The 21,888-nt window shown below is 40.1% G+C and overlaps 1 protein-coding gene across 2 annotated transcripts in view; it reads left to right on the top strand.

Annotated features, from left to right (window-relative positions):
- Positions 1–21,394, top strand: part of LOC124638710 (bone morphogenetic protein receptor type-1B) — a 61,163-nt gene extending 39,769 nt beyond the window's left edge. Inside the window, exons 1-3 of one of the 2 annotated variants that reach the window (XM_047175742.1) lie at positions 15,237–15,484; positions 18,480–18,667; positions 18,963–21,394. In XM_047175742.1, coding sequence (XP_047031698.1) covers positions 15,475–15,484; positions 18,480–18,667; positions 18,963–20,216 — 1,452 coding nt within the window. In that variant the 5' untranslated portion in view covers positions 15,237–15,474 and the 3' untranslated portion in view covers positions 20,217–21,394. Of the gene's footprint in view, positions 1–15,236; positions 15,485–18,479; positions 18,668–18,962 lie in introns of those variants that run through there. The other variant, XM_047175743.1, reaches the window with a different exon arrangement.
- The last annotated feature ends 494 nt before the right edge of the window (positions 21,395–21,888 follow it).

Here is a 21,888-nt window from a genome sequence, read left to right as displayed (position 1 = left end):
GTAAGTCGGTGGCAATCTGCTCATCTAAATTATATTCGTAAATAGTGAAGGTAGCAACAGTGAAATCATAAATATTTAGATTGGCCTTGCTACTAGGTCGCTGAATAAAAATAAATGTCATGACCTGTCTTTAAATGTGCCTATGAGATGATGGTATCGGAAAATTTTCCTTCTGAAAAGGTCAACACCAAAAGCGTTTGCTTGCGTTTCATAGACGTGGAAATTGGTACTGTAATGAATAATGACGTAATAGCGTACCGAAATGATCGACAGCCGGCCACAGAGCGGTAGTAAACATGCGTAAGCGTCATTCACAGACGCGGCCGGATATTGCGCCTGTGTGAGTGCGCTCACACGTCACACACTCCCGCGAATGGGTGCGTGTGCGCAGTGAAATTATGAAGTCATTCCTATACTGAATACACTCGATTCCTATATATTGTTCGAAGCTAGTTGCATCACGATTCGCCTTTGAAGCAAGTGTAGTGTGGTCTATTATGCTCACATGGTGCAGTTGTAGGGACGTCTTGCGTAATAGCTGTAATGATATTCATATCATCCGATTGTTCTCGCTTGTGCATAATATTATCTGCCTTCGATGTATGTCATCGAACTATAATACTGGCTGTCTGATCTATTTGAGAAACTTACATATTGCTATGATTATTAATGTTTGAATTAGTCAAAACGTGTTCTGTTCCGTTAACTAATCTTGTGATATACAATCTATTAGCTTTAAAGACGATGCGATCTAAGTTCTGCTCGAGTCAATGATAACACTATAATTTATGGCAGTAATAACGTCTACGCCACTTATTAATTTCAACAGATTACATACATATATTATTTTCTGCTGCTGTTTCCTGTAGTTTATCTAAATATTGACTATTCATTCATAAGTTGTATGATTTATGTTTGGATAACAGGTAGAAATAACTGCGATTGTTATCACAATCAGTATTTGGAATCTCCAAATAAACCATACACTGTATTAGATATTATTTGAAGATTTCGTTAATTGTATACATCGTACATGTTTATCATGTCTCCTTGTATACTTTCGCAGTACACAAACGCACATCTCTTAATGCATGTTTAACTGCTAGATTGTTTCAAAGTACTCATTCACAATCTGCAGGTGTATTAGCAATATTATGAATACGAGTTTGGTCAAAAAGAAAGTTCGATCACATCCCGACTAGCTGCGACTCGTCTGCGAGTAAGAGGTCACGACTCGCGGCTGACCAAACTAGTTTCCTATCTACCAATTTAAAATCAACACACCCAGTATTGGACAAATTAATGTTCTGCCTTACATGGTTTTAGACTTGTCTAAAATGGTATTTCTGAGTCGTAATTGTACTATCATTGTGATCATGATTTATGATTCTCGAGTCTTTTCTGCGGCTACTGTTAATAGTTCTATTGATAATGGTGGAGTGGTTATTTAAATGTTAATTGTTTCTTTTTGATGATTGTTATTAGTATACAAAGCTATTATTCTTTATAAGAGTCTTTTTCTTTTACACGTATTTACACGTATTCGTGATACACGAATCATAATAACATTCAAAAGTTGGTTAATTTAGATTGGCTATATTTGTTTCATCATCAATTTCTCTCGCAACTCGTTTTAGCCAATAGCAAAATGTAATCAAATAAAAATAATAATATAATTTATGTTAAAATAATTTCTTTTGCAACTTTTTCTAGACATTAAGAAACCTGGTAATGGCCTTTAAGAGGCAGTTTACACGTCATGAGAACACCTGTGTTTCATCAAAATGTATTATTTAATTTAAAAGGATAATTTTCTGAGAATTCGCATTTAGTAATGGGACATTCTACTGCTAGTCAAATTTAGATGTCCTCGCATCCTCGATGGTTTTCGCGGAACTTTGTCAACTGCGTGAAACAATTAACAAGACGTTATTACCTAGTTATATCTTCCCTGAAATCCACTAACACATTCAAAACGTTAATGTTGTAAGGTACTTGTATTAATTAAGATATCATCATGATTAGTCTGTCCATTTGAAAAGTGTTTCTCTCAATCAAGTTTCTATTATTACTCGTCAATTAAGACAATCACGAGAAGTTTGACTATCTCTTTATGGAATCAATATGCATATGTGCGTGTTTATAACCGGCACACCGGTGGCACTGTTGCAGACCAGTCTGGGGCCCGTTATATTCTCAATGGGCCCCATCAATGGACCTCGGCTATTTGCATAAACATCTATAGTAACTACTTGATCACCGCTTCATTCATCTTCACGAAACTTCGTTATAGCTGTACTTTGATTGGCTAACTTGTTTTATTTATTTGTACAAGCAGTGTTTGCTTTGTCTAGCTTGAATCCGATTTTTGTAGTGGCACCAGATATTGATAGAGTGTTTGTTTTAGAATGAATAAGTTGCTCTGTTAGAATTGTATTCATGTTCATAACAACTTCCTCAAGTTTGGCAGCACTCTTTGGTATGACACTTGGCAGCAAATAAAATATGATGCGACAATTATATAAAAGTAATTACCGTCGCCTAAATTCATTGAATTGTATCTTCACATGATGTTTTGATGTTTCTTAATTTAGTTTATGAGAGGATATATGAGCATCGTGCAGAGATATCGTATTACCTTTGAACCGGTTGTGGGCAGTTGTTTTTCGCAGTCTAATTTGATTAGACAGTCAGGTGTCCGCCAGACACCAATATATTTATCATTGACAGCCAATTATTATAATTAACTAGCTTGTGAGTTTTGGAATAAGATACATCTGTTTGATTTATAAAGTTAGCATAATATTATGATTGCTACTCGGCAACTGGAATTTGAAGAGATTTTTATGCGATTTATTAATAAATTGAATAGATTTCCTAGTGTAAACAATGAATGAAATGGGATGTTGAACCGTCTATCATTTTCTAATAACCCCTCTTCGCAATAACCCGGATACGCTCCTTTATTCTGACGTCACTTCTAAAAAAGATATGTCTACAATTATATTTTTTTCTCATTGGACTTTGAAACTCATTTAAGTATGTGACAGTGGTCTAATTGTTTCTGCGTTATGGATCGCCGTGGGAGGGTTAACGGTACGTTTAACCCCACCTTATCAACGCTCATATACGGCATTACCAGATACTAATGACTCAATTACTTTTTTATCTCACTTTTATTCTATTTATGATTAATGAGCTACCTATATTTCTTGTTTTCTTATTAAACTGCGCGCTAAAAATAAACGATGGATCATTCATTGTTCAGGTTTAATATTAGTTGGTGTTGTGTTTTCCCCGTGTGAGTGGGAGCGAGGCCTATCTGTTCCCGTGGGTGTAACTGACGTCTTGTATCATGTGACGGACAGCAGCATCCTTCACCACGCCGATAGCACGCTGAATCTAGTTTTGCTAGGACTGACTAGATTTAGACTTAAATGAGATATTCGGGTGACCAGTCTAGAAGGCTTTGGAAATAAGAAAAGACAGTAGATTCGATCAACAAAATAATTACTGAAAGATTTCTCGAAGTAGGCTATCTCTTCAATTTATTTTACTCCACGCCTTAATTTATACAAAACCGAAAATCTACTTTCACAATAGTAGATAACGATCTGTGCATCAATAGACGGAAAGAGAATACTAATATTGTTTCTCTCAGATAATTTAAATAAGAATAAAAGCGAATTATAAATTCTGTTGTCGATCGAAAGCGCATCCGATTTGCACTTGTGATGATACTCACATCCATAATTATATCGCACGTATTAACGCAACCAACGTGCCTATTGAGAGCTTTCATCGTATTGCAAATTACCCTCCGAATAACACTTATTAGTTTTTTGCTTTGTGGCCAAATATCGCAGATGCGGCGCTAGGCATCAATTTGTCGGACTTAATTCATGTTTTGCTGCATTTCAACAGGCACGCTCGCTAAGTTAGGTACACCTTTCAGTGCAGTCATTAGATCTTCTTTTTGGAGAATAAATGCTAAGATTTGTAGCTTTTCGTACAAAAGTGTTCAAGTTCTCTCCTAAAGTCGTGGTCTGCAGTCACGATTCGACTGCTTCTAATTTAATCGGTTTGATATTCAGATTCCTGAGCATGCCTATTTCCAAGATCAAACGTAAAAAACGTAATAGAGGAAATTTTCCAAGTAAATGTCCGCAACGACTTTTACTAAACTGTACTTTGATTTGACATTGATGCATGATCAGTTTCCCGTTCGGTATTAACTTAAGAAAAAGCTCATCGCATCCATTAAGTTTGATGTAGTACCGAGTTTTTTGTTCCGTTATGTTGGCGATGGGGGATCATATTGTTAGCGTTTTATTGGTGCAATCCGTCATGTCTTCAATCCGCCCTCGATCGCATCGCTAATGGCGCGCGCCCACCGAGCTGTTTCGCAATAATCATCAATTTACGGTAATTGGCCGACGAACACCTCCGAGCACCTCCGAAGGCTTGTTCTCTTATTTATCAATAGTGATCGGGGGTAGTGTGGGCGGCGGTGACCTCTCGGCACGCGTGGGCGAGCTTTCTACGATGCGCCACCTTATCTAATGGCTGTACGACCACGTATCAATGCGTGAATGTTGCTTTTATGACACTGCTTTAGCGCCTATGATCAATGACTTGACAGAAACGTTGACGATTCAATCCTCTACGCTGTCGATGTGTTGAGTACTTTTGTGTTTGTTGTTGGCAAACAGGTTGCAGAGATCATAATGTTGAATAATTCAGCAGAATAGCCTAGTCGTGGCCTACAGGCCGCCCACTGCACTCAACTGCGTCGTTTTGCTCGTAAACACGATGTAATGCATAGTTTATTTTATAAAGCGGTAGGTTTTCGTTTTTATAATCATTAGTGTCGGTTACACGAGCTGGGACAAGCAAGGTTGATTACACCGCAGCTGTCAAGCCTCAGTGTTTAGTTTCACAATAAAAAGCAGAGTATTAGTTGACGAAATGAAACTCCATGCGAACAGCGAAGGGTTAAGTTATTTGGAGATCCGCATCAAAACATTACCTCTTCTGTCAGTTTATAATAAAGTTAAAAATAAAATAGCCTCATACTATGCTTAACATTAACAAAATTAGGAACTTTAATCATGAAGGAAATAAATCAGCGTCATACTTTTTATATTTCACGGTAGGCTTAGAATGTAGAGAACCGTATTAAAAAATGGGTGCCTCGCACTTGACAGTTTTTGTCCTTCGATCCGGATAGAACGTTCCTTTCTGGTGATAAAATATCATATTTCACATGTGGTCGACAAGCTAATTGCGTATTTTTACATTAAGCAGGTTTTATATGAATATCTTAATGCTTATGTTATTTTGTATTAAAAATATATCAAGTTGAAGAGTTGTGGAAAGCAGCACGTTGTCATTTAAAAGCTCGCATATAATCTAGCAACACAAAAGAGATTATGTAAATAACGAACTTTCTTTAACCTTAACACAAAGAACCGTTTACAAGATCAAAGTTAAAAGAGAAATGCTCAAAATTTCACGAATTTATATGGCGGTGTCGCACGAGCCCATTATACAAAATTATAATAGTAATGGGTGTCGTGTGTCACATAGGTTCGACATTAATGTCGTCTGAACGCTTAATGTCGCGGAAGTCGCCTACGCGACGCGATTTAAAACGCTCGCGACCAAAAGTCGCGGTCGCACTTGACCGCTTACTTAGATTGCTGTATGATAATCGTAATTACTGCCCGTTATAGCAACCAGTCGCTTGTGTCTGACACACCTGTTCTTACTTTGCGGATTTATTAAGACTTTGATTGTAAGTTATGTTTAAAGTAATTGACGTAAATAATGAGGGGTTGAAGTGGTGCTAAGGGCTAGCTAGAAGATCATGCGGTAATTGTATCTGTGCCAGAATGTTCTCTATCATTTGCCTACAGCCTAAAATAGAAAAAACACAATCGTATGAATAGTATAATTCGTTAATTAACACTGTAAATAAGGCTCTAGTTCAGTATGTACTACATTTGCACGATTTGAAAAAAAGATGTGTTCCGAAATCAATTCCAATTTAGAAAAATAACGCAATATTTCTTTCGATTTTATTCATTCAAAATGCCTATGTAACATGACCTCTGATATCTTCATAAACCTCGCTACAGTATATCATATTAAAATTTTTAAAAGTATTTCAAGAAAAGAGAGAAGTAATTTATGTATTCCGGGGGAAGGCTCATAGTTACGTAATGTCGGCCACACAGTGCGCCCGCGCCGGTCAAAAGTTCGCCTGCATACGCCCACGCGGATTCTGGGATTGTAGTGGGACATTATAGAGAAATCTCTCAGAAATACAACTCACTTCCATTAAAATAATGATTCTGGAAACATTGTGTTAAACTTTATTTGAATCGAAGAATAAATTGGATATTAATAGGACAACAATGGTTTTGATTTTTTTGTGCCACTTTGAACTTTTAGTTTCCTCATCTCCCTTTTCTCCAAAATTAATCTTGATTTTCTATTTAAAGCTTTTTGTTGGCGGGCTTATTTATACCGAGTTTTCGGATCGCCACCGTCGCGACACCTTATCGTTACTCATTACACTAGTTTACAAAATCAAACTTTTTGCCTGTTGCCGTGGATTTAATGGCTGGTAACATTCACTTATGTTTAGTTTTTATTAATTACACCCGCAAAAATTTTTTTGTAGCTCGACTTTACTTGTTATTGACTTTCTCTTTTCTGAACCTTTTTCAGTCGCTGAAGTACGTATTTTATTGTAATTATACAAATATGTGAAGTTTTTACAACACGAGTAGTTCAAGGAGGCGTTGTTTGAACAATCCAAACCATGTTTGTTACTTATGTGGAGAATATGTGTTTGAGAAGAGTAGAAATGTCATCAGAGACGCTTAAAAATACTTATTTTTTATATTTTGGAATGTTGTTAGATAAAAATGACAAATCTTGGGCTCCTGATTGTGTTTGTAAATCGTGCGTTGAATATTTAAGATTATGGAAAAGTGGTAAAAGAAGTACTTTTCAACTTAAAACACCAACTATTTGGAAAGAATCGAAAAATCATCTCGACGGCTCTTACTTTTGCAGCGTGAACATAAACAGCTTAAACACCAAAAATCGAGCTAAATGGCAAAACCGAAGTAGAACATGTGTTTAGCGAAGAGTGTAGCATTCACCTGAACTTTCAGAGAATAAAAATTATATTGAATTTTGAAAAATTATAATGAAAATTATGTTGAACTTGTCGAAGACCTGCTTTTACAAATAAGAGGTATGGGATGCAATTTGAGCATAAAGTCACTTCCTCTTCAGTCATCTGGACAGATTTCCAGAAAATTTAGGAGATATGAGCGAAGAGCAGGGGAGAACGTATGCATCAAGATTAACGTGTCATGGAAGAACGTTATCAGGGTTTCTGGGATGTAAATATGATGTCTGACTATTGCTGGTCTCTGATACGCCATTTCCCAAAGTCTACACATAAGAGAAGAGCTTTAAAGCCAAGTTTTTTGGAACTTAACAATTAATATAATTTTTAAACAAATATTCTTTAAGGTAAATCCACGTTTTTTCTCTTTAAACCGCACTTAGCTGAATCTCAAAAACTAGAGCTGATAAAAAAAAACTACTAATAGTTTTAAATATGGTTAAATATGAGTAGTCAACAACAGCTTAAAAAATCCCGGCAACAAATGTACTGTAAACTAGTGTTATTAATGATCTTTCTGCATAACGGAACCCCTAACTCCATCCATTAAGGTTGAAAGTCGCTAGTTTAGTTTACTTGTAAATTCTACGCATGTTCAGCTGAATTGTTCATGTTTCATGTAGTCCACGACGTGAGTTACGACAAAATTGTTATTTATTGATGTCAACCTTTGTTCGTTGTACTTAGACACATTACCTAGTTTACCGTTATTATTTAATTAATTGGTGCTAAACTTGTACACATACACTATACACATTTTGCTTGGACGTATTAAAGGCGTTCATCGCTGAAGCAATTGAAATTCCAAAATTAGCATTGTTGCTCGCTTTTTGTAAATCATCATTCTGAATCCTTGAAGACAGGTTTGGTTTTTGGAGAAGCCGTACTGTATGGCTCATATAAATTATGTAGTATATTAGTATAAACTATACTTCGGCCGTTCAGAGAATGCGTTCCTGACACCTATCAGTTAGTCACGACTAGTGATGGGCACAACATAACACTGAGTTCGTTACCGTTCCTTCAAAATGAACCGCCGCATTATTTTAAGATTATTTTCGTTTTAAATTGGCGGAATCATTTGTTTTATATTTTAGTTATTTAAGTGGAAACCAAAAAAAGGTAATATTCATATAATAAAATTGTTTTATTTATTCTTTGTTACAAGTACATTGAATTGAATGTGCGAACAGAATATTAATCAGACTCCGATTTGCTTGAGGAGGTGGTGTCTTCATCATCATCTTCGCCTACATGTATAATTATATTATTATCAATAACAGAATCAATCCTGATATCTCGGTCTAACAAAAGCCGGGTAATCAAATAAAAACAGATCGAAAACACTTGAAAAACGTGGTCTATGCGCACGAAACGACAACGGACGACTGTTTTAGCGTCACAAAATGGCGGCCCATAACGCCATTTGGGGTTACCATTTTTAATCTAAGTATAAAAATGCGGTTTGGTCATAGTTTTATTTTTATATTTCATAAACGTTATAATTAAGTCTTATAGTCCATTATTTTCCAATTCTTAAAAAGAAAATCAAAACGTATTATTTTATATTATAACTGTATAAGAACAGATTACGATACTTGCCTGTTATTTTTAGCACAGCACTACAAAATATAAACCGCTGACATAACCTTGTAATAGCGCAGTATAGATTTAGAAAAATATTGTTTACCAAGTTATTTGACACTCAGTTTGGCACAAAATTATAACATTCATTGATTATTGATATAATAATGTTGTTTTAATGCTCCTCAATTGTTAAAACGGTAAACAACCAGCAAAAATATTTTTATCGTAACTGCAACGCCATTGCAAAGTTACGTCGTCAGTTCAATCGCGACGTGTCAGGAACGCATTCTCTGAATGGCCGAACTATAGCAACATTATTCAGTCCATTAGCTTAGAGTCGGCTCGGCGCTTGTCGCGGCTATAGTCCAATAACTCAGCAACCCCCGAGGCCATGTACCGGCGACCAGACACGACTTTCTCGCTGTGGGCGTCACCTGTCGTGCCATACCGTGTCCATCTGGCACACGCGCCACCACTAAAATATATCTTATACATCTACATATAAGAGCCACAATAAATGCAACACCAACACATGCAACCTTGCCAGGTCTCGCCCACCATCGCTCATTGGACTCAGATCTAGCGTGTCTACAGATTCTGCATTCATTATTTTGAGTTTCATTAAAAATCATTTCATAACAACACTTTCTAAATTTTGCTTTTACCCACAATGCGTTGTTGATAGGATCGCTCGATCGTGTCAGTTCACAAAAAGTTTCTGTCAATATTTGACATCGCGCATTTAATAAATGTATTTCTATTCCTGTCAATTGATCTCCAAAGCTTCTTTTGTTGTCTGGTATCGCCAAGTCATGTAATACCGTATTGTTCGATGTAGACGTTGCTTGATTTTTTCAATGCATGTTTGTTTCTTTTACATGGTAACGTTACTGGTTCGCCTACATTAACAGTTTTTGTCTTGCCATTAAACACGATTGTCTGTTGTCAGTGAAGACAAAACATAAAATTGCGACATTGATTCAAGTTTGAGTGACGTTCAATTTGTGTGTATTTGTCCTACTATCGCCCACTGTCGAATTTCTATCGTAATCTTTTCATCCATCTGAACGTTCATAGACAGATCATTAATTACATCTGTTACTGTCAAAACGATTTGTTTTAGTTTGTTTTTCTTATTCTTTCGGCTTATTGTCGACTTAGTAATCCGTTGAAGTAATCTCTTTGATAAGATTAACTGTATCTAAGTAAATTATGTATCTTTTGTAGTCCATATCTATTGATACGATATCGTTCCCAAATTTAACTGCGTAGTAGTGTAGCTCCAGCGTAGGTACGTAGAGCTGTTAGCCTGCTTGGTGCACATTTATCAGCATTTTTGTAACGTGTCAGTTTGTCATGCGCCGCGTGCTCCGACGTGGCGGTGGCGGTTGCACAACGCCGCCCATCGCCACGTCGCATGATACATCCGACCAAAATATATTGTTTATCACCTCAAGATAGGCATTAGCCAGACGTTTGATAGCGTTGTTCTCTCCTCGCTGATAACGACCGCGCCCCTACAATTAAGATTATCACGACAAGATTAAGAGATTAGGGGCGACCTCAAATTGCGCAGTGTTTGGGGTTCATAAATGCTTACAACCTGTCACGGAAAAATGCTACCGAATTTACTAAGTGGCCTGATTACTCAGGTCTGGTGCTATCTGTAAGGAATGTGTCGAGCGTTAAGTTCGAAAAGTTTACTCAATGACGTCTGTCCGCTGTAGTATCAATAGCCGTTATCGAGTAATGTGCAAGTATGTTGACAATTAAACTCGTAATCTATCGCGAACAAACGGTGTCCATTCAGTACAGATAATGCTGTACCAATATGTTGTTGTTTTGATAGATTCCCTACAAATGGAACGAGACGCGGTATCGTGCGGTTTACACTCTAACGCGGACCTCTGCCCTCAGTTGCACAATTGTCACCAAAACACGGTTATTCACACGGCTATTTTTAAACGGATACATTCGGAAATAAGGTGGGAGCCACAGCTTCAACCTCGAGATATGACATCTTAATAATGTGGCGCGATAATATTTAAAAGTCGTTGAGGCTATCAGGCGTGCAACTTTATTATGTAAATATGAAGGGAATGTACGATTAAATACGTAAATATCCAGGTACATTATATTCAGCAGTGACCGGCTTCGTTACCTCAGGGTAACGGTCGTCGATCAAGCGAGTGGGTCGCGCATAGAAAACGACATTACTTGCAATCTGCGTGTGCGCATGAATATGCAGAGCAGATCCATCAGCATGCTAATACAGGCACCCGCCGCCTCCGCGTGGCGTCAATTACGTATACAACGCATTTACGCAGACAACACACAACAACACTGGTTTCTACTTCACCAGCTATCAAGCCCTGACGGAGTTTTACCGTTCGTATTACACCAATAAGGAAGTCACGGTAATTGCAGATATCCCACATATAGATCAGACAGTTGTAAAACTAAATAGGTAAAGCTGTGCTAAATATGGAAAAACAAGTTATGCAAATATTGTTAATTAATTAAATGCTCCATTTGTATTAACGTGAAGTGTCCCGACATTATTATTTATTATTTATTTGTAATAACCATATAAAATGCGTCATATTCAAAAATACTTGACATGTCTGAAATTTTAACTTAAGCCTTGATTCACGAGAGCGAATTTTCCTGCGCAGACGCAAGCTTTGCGAATGTGCGATAGCTGTACACATAAATACGTCGGCCATTTGCATTTGATGGATTCGTGTTTTCGGATAAACATTCAGTTTTTATTTGCTGAGCTTGTTTCTTGAATTCTTAACTGACGTAACTAAATTATAATTCCATTCTGCAATCCTAGAAGAGTCTTCTGTAAAAGTTTGTACCTTTGTTTATTTCATCGCGAAATCTCTCGAAGACTATAACAACTAAAAGTACAAACAAAAAAATAAAAGTGCATATGAATATTTCAGTAATGACATCTCATAGGTAAGCGTGGTCGTTGTCACGTAGTGCCCTAGTTCTTAATTCTTGTTACTATTTCTGCATCGACCCTTATCGGTATTGAACGTCGATAAATACTGATTAGCTTTTTAAATACTTTAGTGCGTCGCTGGCTAATTATAGAACGGTAATGCTTGACACAGTTGCTTGTCGAGTACGCACTTTTGTGTTTTGTTTGTAGGATGAATGAAATAATTGAAAATTAACTCGTATTTTTATCAATTTTTCCTCAAAGGTACTTTGTTGCAAAGCCAAGTAGAATGTCTGAAATGAGGCACTCCTTCCTACGAAAAATATTATTTTTATGTGGAAACTATAACCAATATTATCGAACGCTATGAGATACTGAGCGTAGGTATGAGTAAAGAGACAAAAATACCTAAAAATCAGAAGAAAACCACCGTCTGAGTCCCAATATTTGATAGCGATATTTTGAAGTACATACGTTAAATTTTGCATGTCAGTTCACACCACGGCAGGTTAATAAACTTGAGATAGTTGACGAGATAAAGAGTCTACACAGTAATTCTCACGTCAGGTACCCAGATAACACTTCACACTGTCTTGGATTTCATGTAAATATTGATTTACTGTCAACTTTATCACCAGTGCAAAGCACTATGTATGTGCTCTGCCAGTCTTGGGAACGCGGCAATGGCAAGTTTCTAACAATAACTAATAGTTTTATAGCCCGTATCAATGTGTATGGATATTGGATACATACTATATTAACGATGACAAACAAAAGAATTATGGGACGCGGAGAAAATAAAAAATATCCATATATGGCATTCTTTGACTCTTTCCTAGCATACAATGTTCCTTAAACACATTTCCGTAAACGAAGCCACGTGAGTTGGACCTAATTAGAAGTCCAATATTGATCAATAAACAGTATTTGCTGCTGTATTTTATTTTCATCAACATTGTAGTGGACTTGTTGATTGAAGTAAGTGATCGCGACCGAGTGGCATGCGCGCGCGCAAATATTGTCGGTGTCGCGCTCTTATCGTGCAAATGGGTCGTTAACAGGTGATGTTCAAACACGCTAAGCTCGTGATATAACATAGGAATGATATACTTTGGAATCCTCATGTAGAGCCCTGTAATTTGAAATCTATATTGAAAGATAAATAAAACAACTATACTGGTTTTGACAATCGGGTAAAAAAATCGATAGGTACATAAAAATAGCGGAGTGGTGTGCAAACAAAACCTAAACACAAACTTCCGAATTGAGAAATTCCTCCTTTTTGAAGTCGGTTAATTTTATAAAAAAAAAATACGGCCTCATCTCCTGAGGCCGTGGAAGATTAAGGGTGTGTAAAAACTATTACGTAACCTGCGTTTAAACCCGATACTCCTTAATCCCCGGGCCACAAAAAATAGTGACGGGATCCTGTTCCGAAAGGAGCCAGGAGATGTGCGGGCGGGGAGCGGGCGCGGCACCTCCGAGGCGCGCCACTCTGCCGCCGAATAAATTATGTTCTTTGGCCCGTATCACGCGCCGCGCGTCCCGCGCCCGCCCCTCGGGACCTTATCGATCGACTTGGATAATCCTAGAGGTCGCTAGATCGCCGGCGCCTGCGCGCTGCGCGATGATGACCTTTCGCCCCAGCAGCATGATCCCAACCGAATGCCATTTGCAAGAGTCACGACAGAACTGTTTTCCTGATATCTAGGGGGCGGCGTTCGCGTGCTGTGGTCCTGTTTGTTTTAATTACCTTCCGCTATTCGTCATCTGTATCTAGACCAACTCATTATATTGCGCTTTCCTCGCAATATGATGCTTATCTTTTAATCCAATTCGGTCGACAGAAAGGCATCCAAGTTTATTCGTATCTTAAACAAGATGCGAGTGCGATGCGGTGTTCCAAATCGAAATCATCTTGATCGATTGCCCTTTTACTGCCTATCTTTAACAAATCGATTTATATGATCGCTTGCAATTGCAGCACTCGCAACGTCAATTCGTTCCCGTGTACATGAACCCATACCAGAAACATCTGCGCTGTATGCCGAATCTAAAGCAACTAGTTTTGCACGTGCGGTGCACAGACAGCGAGTCAGCGACCTATTCCCATAATATCAACAATTAGAGCTGCGTGTAGTAGTAACGTGAAAGTAGTTTTCAGACTGCCACATGATTTATACTTAACGTCCATGCTGTTGATGAGGTTCTGATGGCGTGTTTAAACGTCGTCAGGAGAATTCCCACGAGAAACACCAGTCAGTATAAATCGCTCACCGCGACGTTTAATGTCACACGGGATCGAGTTATGACCAAATGATCACAAATTCAGAACCTCAATCGAGATCCGTATTAGGCTAATAACTACGATTATTTGCAAATTGATGTCACAGGCGGGACACCAGAACAATAGTGTCGTTTCTTTGCGTAGGTATGTCATTTGAATTCATAACAGAAATTAGCATGCGTTTCGTCAGTGGGCACGTGCCCCTGAGCTTTGCGTGTCTCATGTTAGGAGGCTTCCTAGTGCTGTATGTGTCCGGCTGGCTAGTACAACAGGTCAGGGCATCAGACTGTTTATCATATCAAGTGCATTGGCCACGTGAGAAACATGTGCCCTGGACTCTCCAAGCTGGTGTTGCGACGACAGAAACCGGCGACTCAACGCCTAATCTGTCTGACGATGTAACTGCACCTACTACTACTACACACATTAATACTTCTCGAGTGTTTCTCCAGTGTTTCACCATATAGGAAGTCGGCAGTATCACACTCCAATTAGAAAAGTAAAATAAAGTAGATGTGTTAGTCATAAAAGCTTCGAATTAATGGCGTTCCGATTAGTTAGCTCCATAAGGTTTTATTGCTCGCGTTTCTCTAATAACATGTGGAAGTAAAGTAGGCGTATTAGTGCTCCTCGTAAACTATAAAAAGCATCAACATCCGACAGATGGTTTTCCAGAACTGCTACTAAACTCATGTTCTAAAAGTTTTCGTATTTAGATTATGTATATCTGCTAACGAAATAACTTTATCAGGCCGCGTCGTCAAAGACTTCGTTTTTCTTTAATATTTTATCGTTATGATACTTTTCCTCGTGCCAATAATATAGTGGTACTGCTGTTTAATTTATTCAATGCTTCTTTGTTCCTATTCTGTAATCTACTTTGTCATATTTGGAGTTCTGACAGATTGTATCGTCGGCATAATAAGTTAATTGTGTTGACTAATAGCTGGCCGATCAGAGGCAGTGTTCGCCCAATACATTAGTAAGTAGATCATAATAAACAGCTGTTGGCAATGCAGTGTTGGCGTCAATGAATTGCAACGCGCGCCGCATTTGTGTATCTGATGAGTGTTGTGCGATCGCGGCTCGGTGCTCGCGTTATCTCTCGGAGCCATGTGGAGGCTGTGCAGCGATGCATACTGCACGGGGGGCGCGGGGCGCAGGCCCAGGGGGACGCCGCCGCCGCTCGCGCTCCGCCCGTCATTCGCGCCGTGGGCGTCTCTCCGCCGACACGTCTCGCTCTCAGTGCTGTCCGCCAGCAACTCGGAGTCGCGCGCGAACCATAACGTCTCCCGTGAGACAGCGTGCGTTGTCACTGTCCACATATAATCTCAGTGGTGTAAAAATAAAGCCGGCGACAGACGGCGGCGGCATCCCAAGTTATATTTAAATGATAGCGCGGACGCGGGGCTGGGCTCGCCTCGACCGCTCTCCGACAACATGAGACGAAGTACGTGCAACACTTCAGTCCACACCTCCGGCAGATCCTTCATCTAAGGAGTTGTCGCAAGCCTGAGTATTGTGTGTCGGCGCGAGGTGCAAGTGCGCCGTCGACGCTCTGCCTCGCGCCTGAAGACGTCTCTGTGTTTCTGTTTGTTTTGTTCAAGTGTTCGTATCTCGGGACCTGCAGTTGTGATCTCGGTGTGTTGTAGTTTCCGCTTTCTGAACGGATTTGCTACGAGCTAAGGATGTGGACGTTGAATCATTCATAGTTTCCTGCCTTTGTTTTATTTATATTTTGATCATAAATGTTTGTGTCTCGTAAGTAAACTATTGTGCTTGTAATCATCGTCGTATATTTAGAAGTTTTCGGTATCATTGTAAAACTAGAACGTTTGTCTGACCAACATGTACCTACTAATGTTTGTGTAAGTCATTCATAAACACATTGATTCATAGTTGTTACCTCGTATGAGCTCAGGTTTCAGATTTCTTTACCTATGGGTTTTTACTGACCGCAGCTCTATTGCCTTGATGTCATGGTAATTAATAATTGACTAATAAAGATAGCTTCACTCGCCTTCATGTCCAACTTTCCGTTTTATGCTAAACAGTACTGACAGGCAGACATTAAACTTGATAGTTTAATTATTTATCACGTCTCGTCACATCCTAGGAGTGGCGATGGCGACACTAATCGATCAATTTTACGATCCCTTCAGCATTTTCTCAGCTAAATATAGAATTATTAGTGTTTTGCGTAGTAATATTTACAGTGTAGAAGTCAATGGCTAGAGTGGTCCTGTGTAACGCGTACCTGGCTTCATTGTAAGGACGTTTCGTATCGTCCGGAGCGCGCCGGGTGTCGGCCGGGGTTACCTGTTGCTTGCAAAAAATACGTGCCCGATGCTGGATGAATGTTTAATGCCATTAATATTTATATTGCTGATCAGAATTCTTTTGTGTTCATATTCAGGCATATCGCGTTCACATCTCTAGACGAGGCCCTACCACGGTGTTCTGAAAATATTAATAAAGTTTATTGTAAAACATAAACTGTTACCTTGGTACACAATTATACATAGGTTCTTGGAATCTAGCTTGTTTTTTGTCAACGTTATCAAAATACAAAGTAACTAGAACAAACTTAAGACCCCCAAAATTCCCCAGCGGGGCCCAGCAGGGCCAAGGCCTGCCGGGGCTGCGGGTTGTTCGAAAGAGGTACCGCGGCCCTGGTACATAAAAGGCCTATGACGGAACACGACGGTTTTTAGTCAGTAAGGGTCTGACACTCCCTCACCGCTGCTAACCCACAGCGGGAGGGGTCATTTGATAATTTTTGACGTCGGAAAAAAAAAAGACCCCCAAAATTGCTACGAGTGCACAAACAACGTAATTTGATTTTATTTACTAGATGCTACATTTAAATGAGGCTTTAGGCAATAGAAACAAGTCGATCCAGATATGAATAGATGTTTAAATGCCAAATGTATCTACACCTGCACATTGGCATTACTATTTAAATGAGAAATAACATATTAATGAAACGAGAAATGATTACGGCGCACCTAACAGTTGGAGACTTGGAGTCATTAGCGCGTCAGACAGTTCACTTGAATAATTATCTTAATTGACTCTGCCTTACTGCATTTTTCACCTTGATTTATTGAACTATCTGGATGTTCTCTGTTTCTGCTGAATGGTTTATCGTTGCTTTGTCTACATTTAGCCGGAAAACGCTCAGTAAAGGATAGTCTTCGTATTTTTCGATAGCTCTTTACATAGAAGTCTAAAAAGTTCATTATCTGTCTGCCCTTATTCCAATATATTTGAGGTTGATGCAACAAGTCTTCTTCCACACTCCTCTACACATTTGATTTCATCTCCCAAGAAATTGATCATTTGATGATCATGAGAATTAGAATTTATTTATTTGCTTGAAATATGGTTACAATTAGGTCTTAAAATACAATGATGTTTCTTCATATCTCGCCTCATATTCAGGTGCATTGATCTTACCTATAAAAAGCATTGTATGTTCTTTAGTTTACATTTTCATATTGTTTGCTAGGTTGGGATTCCAGAAAAATACTTGTTGATGTCATCGTAATTACTTTTTTTGCTGTTAGTAAATAAGCTTGATGTCAAAGCATGAATGTCACAGCATTGAACCGCCGCATCAGCCGTGACTATTGTGAGATCTGTACGGGCTATCATTATCAATAGATTGTTTGTATGTGTGTGCGCAATGGGCTCGGCACGAGATTCCCTCGCGATATGCATCTCATATCGGTTGATAAATATTATTGCTCAGGGATACAAAACAAACATCACTGGTTTTCTGATAATAATTCAGTCTAATACCTTTATGTTTGTCTTCGTTTCCTGAATAGGTTTTTTGATTTTCCTGTTGATTAGCTCTACAGGAATTCTTGTTAATTGTATAGTTGGCGAGATTAGCTTCGTTGTATTAATCGTCAAGTTAGGTACATATTACGTTTTCTTTAAACATACCATACTCCACATAATGAGATATTTATAAATGACTTCACAGTGATTATATCATCTTTCAGTAATTATTCACATCCTGTGGAAAGTTTTTTCTCACCTGTTAATCTATAAACATCCTTGAGTTACGTGATTATAATTCTTTCAGTGCAAGTCCTCGTGTTATCTAAGATTGGCTGGACACGGCCCGATATATTGATAATTACGTTTCTATGTTTTATAATAACAGCACTCACCATGTGGCGTAATTACTTTAATGTTATCGTATTATTGTGGCGTTGGCATATTTGAAAAGGTTTCTATGAAAACTCGTCCTATGTTGTTATTAAGTTTTCCTCCACAAAAGATTTAATACTGGATGTTTTTATTGTTGTTAGATTTATTCATTATTATCTACTTTGAACACACAAAACTCAGGCTTGATTTGGTCCTTCGACACGTGACTTTTCATCTTGTACCCAAAATCGCCGTGTAACATATAACATTGTTGTTTCCAGGTCGGGGCCTAGTGTGCGAGTGCCTGGGCGCGGCCACGTGCCCCGATGGCGCGGCCAACGGCACGTGCGTCACGCAGCCCGGCGGCTACTGCTTCGTGGCCGTCGAGGAGGTGCTGGACGACAGCGGGCTCGTCGTCGTTGACCGCACCGCCGGCTGTCTGCCGCCAGATGAGTCCGGCTTTATGCAAGTGAGTATCTCACTTCTTCCATGTTTTTAAGACCAATCATTCCTACTAGTGTAGTAGTAGTAGGTACTAGTGTTTGCCGCTCGGCTTAAGAACAGTTGAAATACTGTTTTATATTTTGCTCCATTCTCATATGTGTTGAGTAAATTATAATTGTATATTAAAATTGCTGCGCCCTAACAGGATATCATGTATGTACCTCTAAATTTTATAACACCTCGTAACACTCATGATTGCAATAAATATTTAAAGTTTGAAGTAAAGAGGTCTCTAACGTATATGTTTGTTTACTTTCCAGTGTAAAAGCTCACAGGTGCCACATCAGCACCCTAAGGTGATAGAATGCTGCTTCGAGAGCGACCTGTGCAACCGGCGGCTGCAGCCCGCGCTGCCCGAGCCGCCGCCCGACGTGACGGAGTCGCCGGGCGCGGGCGGCGCGGGCGGCGCTCCCACGCTGCTGCTGGCCGCCGCGCTCTGCGTCGCCCTGCTGGCGGCGCTGGCGGCCGCCTTGCTGCTGCTGCGGCGCCGCCGCCGCGCCGGCAAGCGTCCGCCCTCACCTCCCGCGCCTCTACCCGCCGACGCGTCCTCCGGCTCCGGGTCGGGCCTGCCGCTGCTGGTGCAGCGCACCGTCGCCAAACAGATACAGATGGTCGAGTCCATCGGCAAGGGTCGCTACGGCGAGGTGTGGCTCGCGCGCTGGCGCGGGGAACGCGTCGCCGTCAAAGTCTTCTTCACCACTGAGGAAGCCTCCTGGTTCCGTGAAACTGAAATCTACCAAACAGTACTGATGCGACATGAGAACATCCTCGGCTTCATCGCCGCCGACATCAAGGGAACCGGCTCGTGGACGCAGATGCTGCTCATCACAGACTACCACGAGAACGGCTCGCTACACGACTACCTGCAAACCGTGGTACTGGACACGAACAGTCTCATGACCATGGCGTATTCTATAGTGAGCGGCCTGGCGCACCTACACATGGACATATTCGGCACGAAGGGCAAGCCGGCCATCGCGCACCGAGACATCAAAAGTAAAAACATCCTGGTGAAGCGCAACGGGCAGTGCGCCATCGCGGACTTCGGCCTGGCGGTGCGCTACGTGGCGCAGCGCGACGAGGTGGACATCGCGCCCAACACGCGCGTCGGCACGCGCCGCTACATGGCGCCCGAGGTGCTGGACGAGAAGCTCGACGTCACCAACTTCGACGCCTTCAAGATGGCCGACATGTACTCGCTGGGCCTGGTGCTGTGGGAGATGTGCCGGCGCTGCTGCTCGGGCGGCAAGGCGCAGCTGGTGGAGCCGTACGCGCTGCCCTACCACGAGCTGGTGCCGCCCGACCCCAGCTTCGAGGACATGCACGCGTGCGTGGTGCGGGCGGCCCGCAGGCCGGGGGTGCCGGCCCGCTGGCTGGCCAGCGAGCCGCTGGCGGCGCTGGCGCAGCTCATGTGCGAGTGCTGGCACAGCAGCCCGCCCGTGCGGCTGACGGCGCTGCGTGTCAAGAAGACGCTCGCCAAGTTCCGCACGGAGACCACCGTCAAGCTCGTGTGACCGGACTCTACTAGCTTTACGTTCCGACCTAAGTTCCTCGATAAAATTCTATTTATTTTACGTTTCATGTGAAAAACAATAGCCGCCCCATCGATGTGAAAATTCAGTTCGACCACCGTTCTCGTTTAAATCTCAGTATTGTTAAGTTTATTCGGTTAGCAGTTCGCGCCCCCAGTGACATGATACTGTAATTATAATTATGACTAACTTATGAATGTTCCCGATGGAATCTCCGCAACTGTATGATTTTGGTTTTAGTTTTGTTCTAAAAGTAATGTTTTATTTTATTACTGTTACTTAGATTTAATGATGAAGTGTTTTATAATGAAAATTTGTTGTCTTCCGTTTGTATAAGCAATTGAGTGTCCTCGTCGAGGCTGTGTCCCTATGTGTCGCCGCACCGCAGGGACACAGGTTCGGTTCACGACACACTGAGCAGCTATAGGAGTGTAGATATGGAACAATACTCTGTTTACGTTTCTGTTGTAAATTAGTCGCTGTTGTGAAGTACGGGACTGACGCCGCGGGCTCGAGCGACTTGTATTGTGATATTTTGACAATAAGACGCCTTTGTAATCGTACAAAACAGAGTTGATTTCGAAATTATCGACGTAGCCGTGTAAAATGCATTTTTATATTCACATGTTTGTCGGTACAGGTAGCTAATGTGGGTTGTACTTAAACGATGATAAAAAGACTAATAGTAGTGTGTGAGTATTAAAGTTATGGGATGTATAGCGCAGTGTCTTATGGAGATGCCTTCGCAACGATTAGTATTAACTATTGTTTTGTATAGCGACGCACTTGGTCTGATGTGCCTTACGTTAAGATTCTATGCCTTGTCACTATTCAACTTTAGTTGAAAATTGTCACATCGAAATGTAATAGGAAAAGTGCATTACGACTCATATTTGATGCACTTTTCTTATGTACATTTTGAAAACTGTTTATAATTTTGCAGTGATTCGGAATCACAAAACCAAACATTAATTGACTGCTAATTGTAAGGGTAGTTGTATATGTGGAAGTGAGTATAGACTAGACCAAGTGTCCGCCTAGCATTTATTTACTAGTGCGCATCGCACCCTGTACAGTGTTGTGTAAATATAGCAGGTAGCTGACATTGCATAGGATTCTAATACATGTTAAGTTACAAATAAAACATTAATGGACATAGATTATGTTTACTCATTTATTACCCAAACCAAACAACATTGTATGAGAACAAACATTCAAGTTTCACACCTAGTAACGTATTGTATGGCATGTGAATGTGAAGTCATAGATTATATCGTCTATCATTGAGATGTAAGCGCCAATTGAATGGTGGTCCTCGAATTATTCTCAAAGTAACATCTCTCTAAATGTTATACAATAACAAACAGGAAACGTTTGTTTGTTTGTACCTTAAAGGCTCCGAAACTGCTGAACCGATTTGAAAAAAAATCGGGAACAAATATAATGACCACCATAAAATGCTTTGATACCCTTAGTTTTGTAACCAGAAATATCTACTGAACACCAGAAAAATAAAGTCTAAAAATGTAATAGTACCAGCTATTTTAGTCACGACTTCACTTTAAATTGTATTCGACCACCAAATTTAGTAAATGATCACCAACTCTTGACGACCAAATTAATGTATTATTTTTGCCTAAATAAGTCACTGTGA

The sequence above is a fragment of the Helicoverpa zea genome, chromosome 18 (assembly GCF_022581195.2).
Source record: "Helicoverpa zea isolate HzStark_Cry1AcR chromosome 18, ilHelZeax1.1, whole genome shotgun sequence".
NCBI lineage: Eukaryota > Metazoa > Arthropoda > Insecta > Lepidoptera > Noctuidae > Helicoverpa > Helicoverpa zea.
The sequence above is the reverse complement of the archived record's forward strand: the minus strand, read 5'-3'. Positions and strand labels throughout refer to the sequence as shown.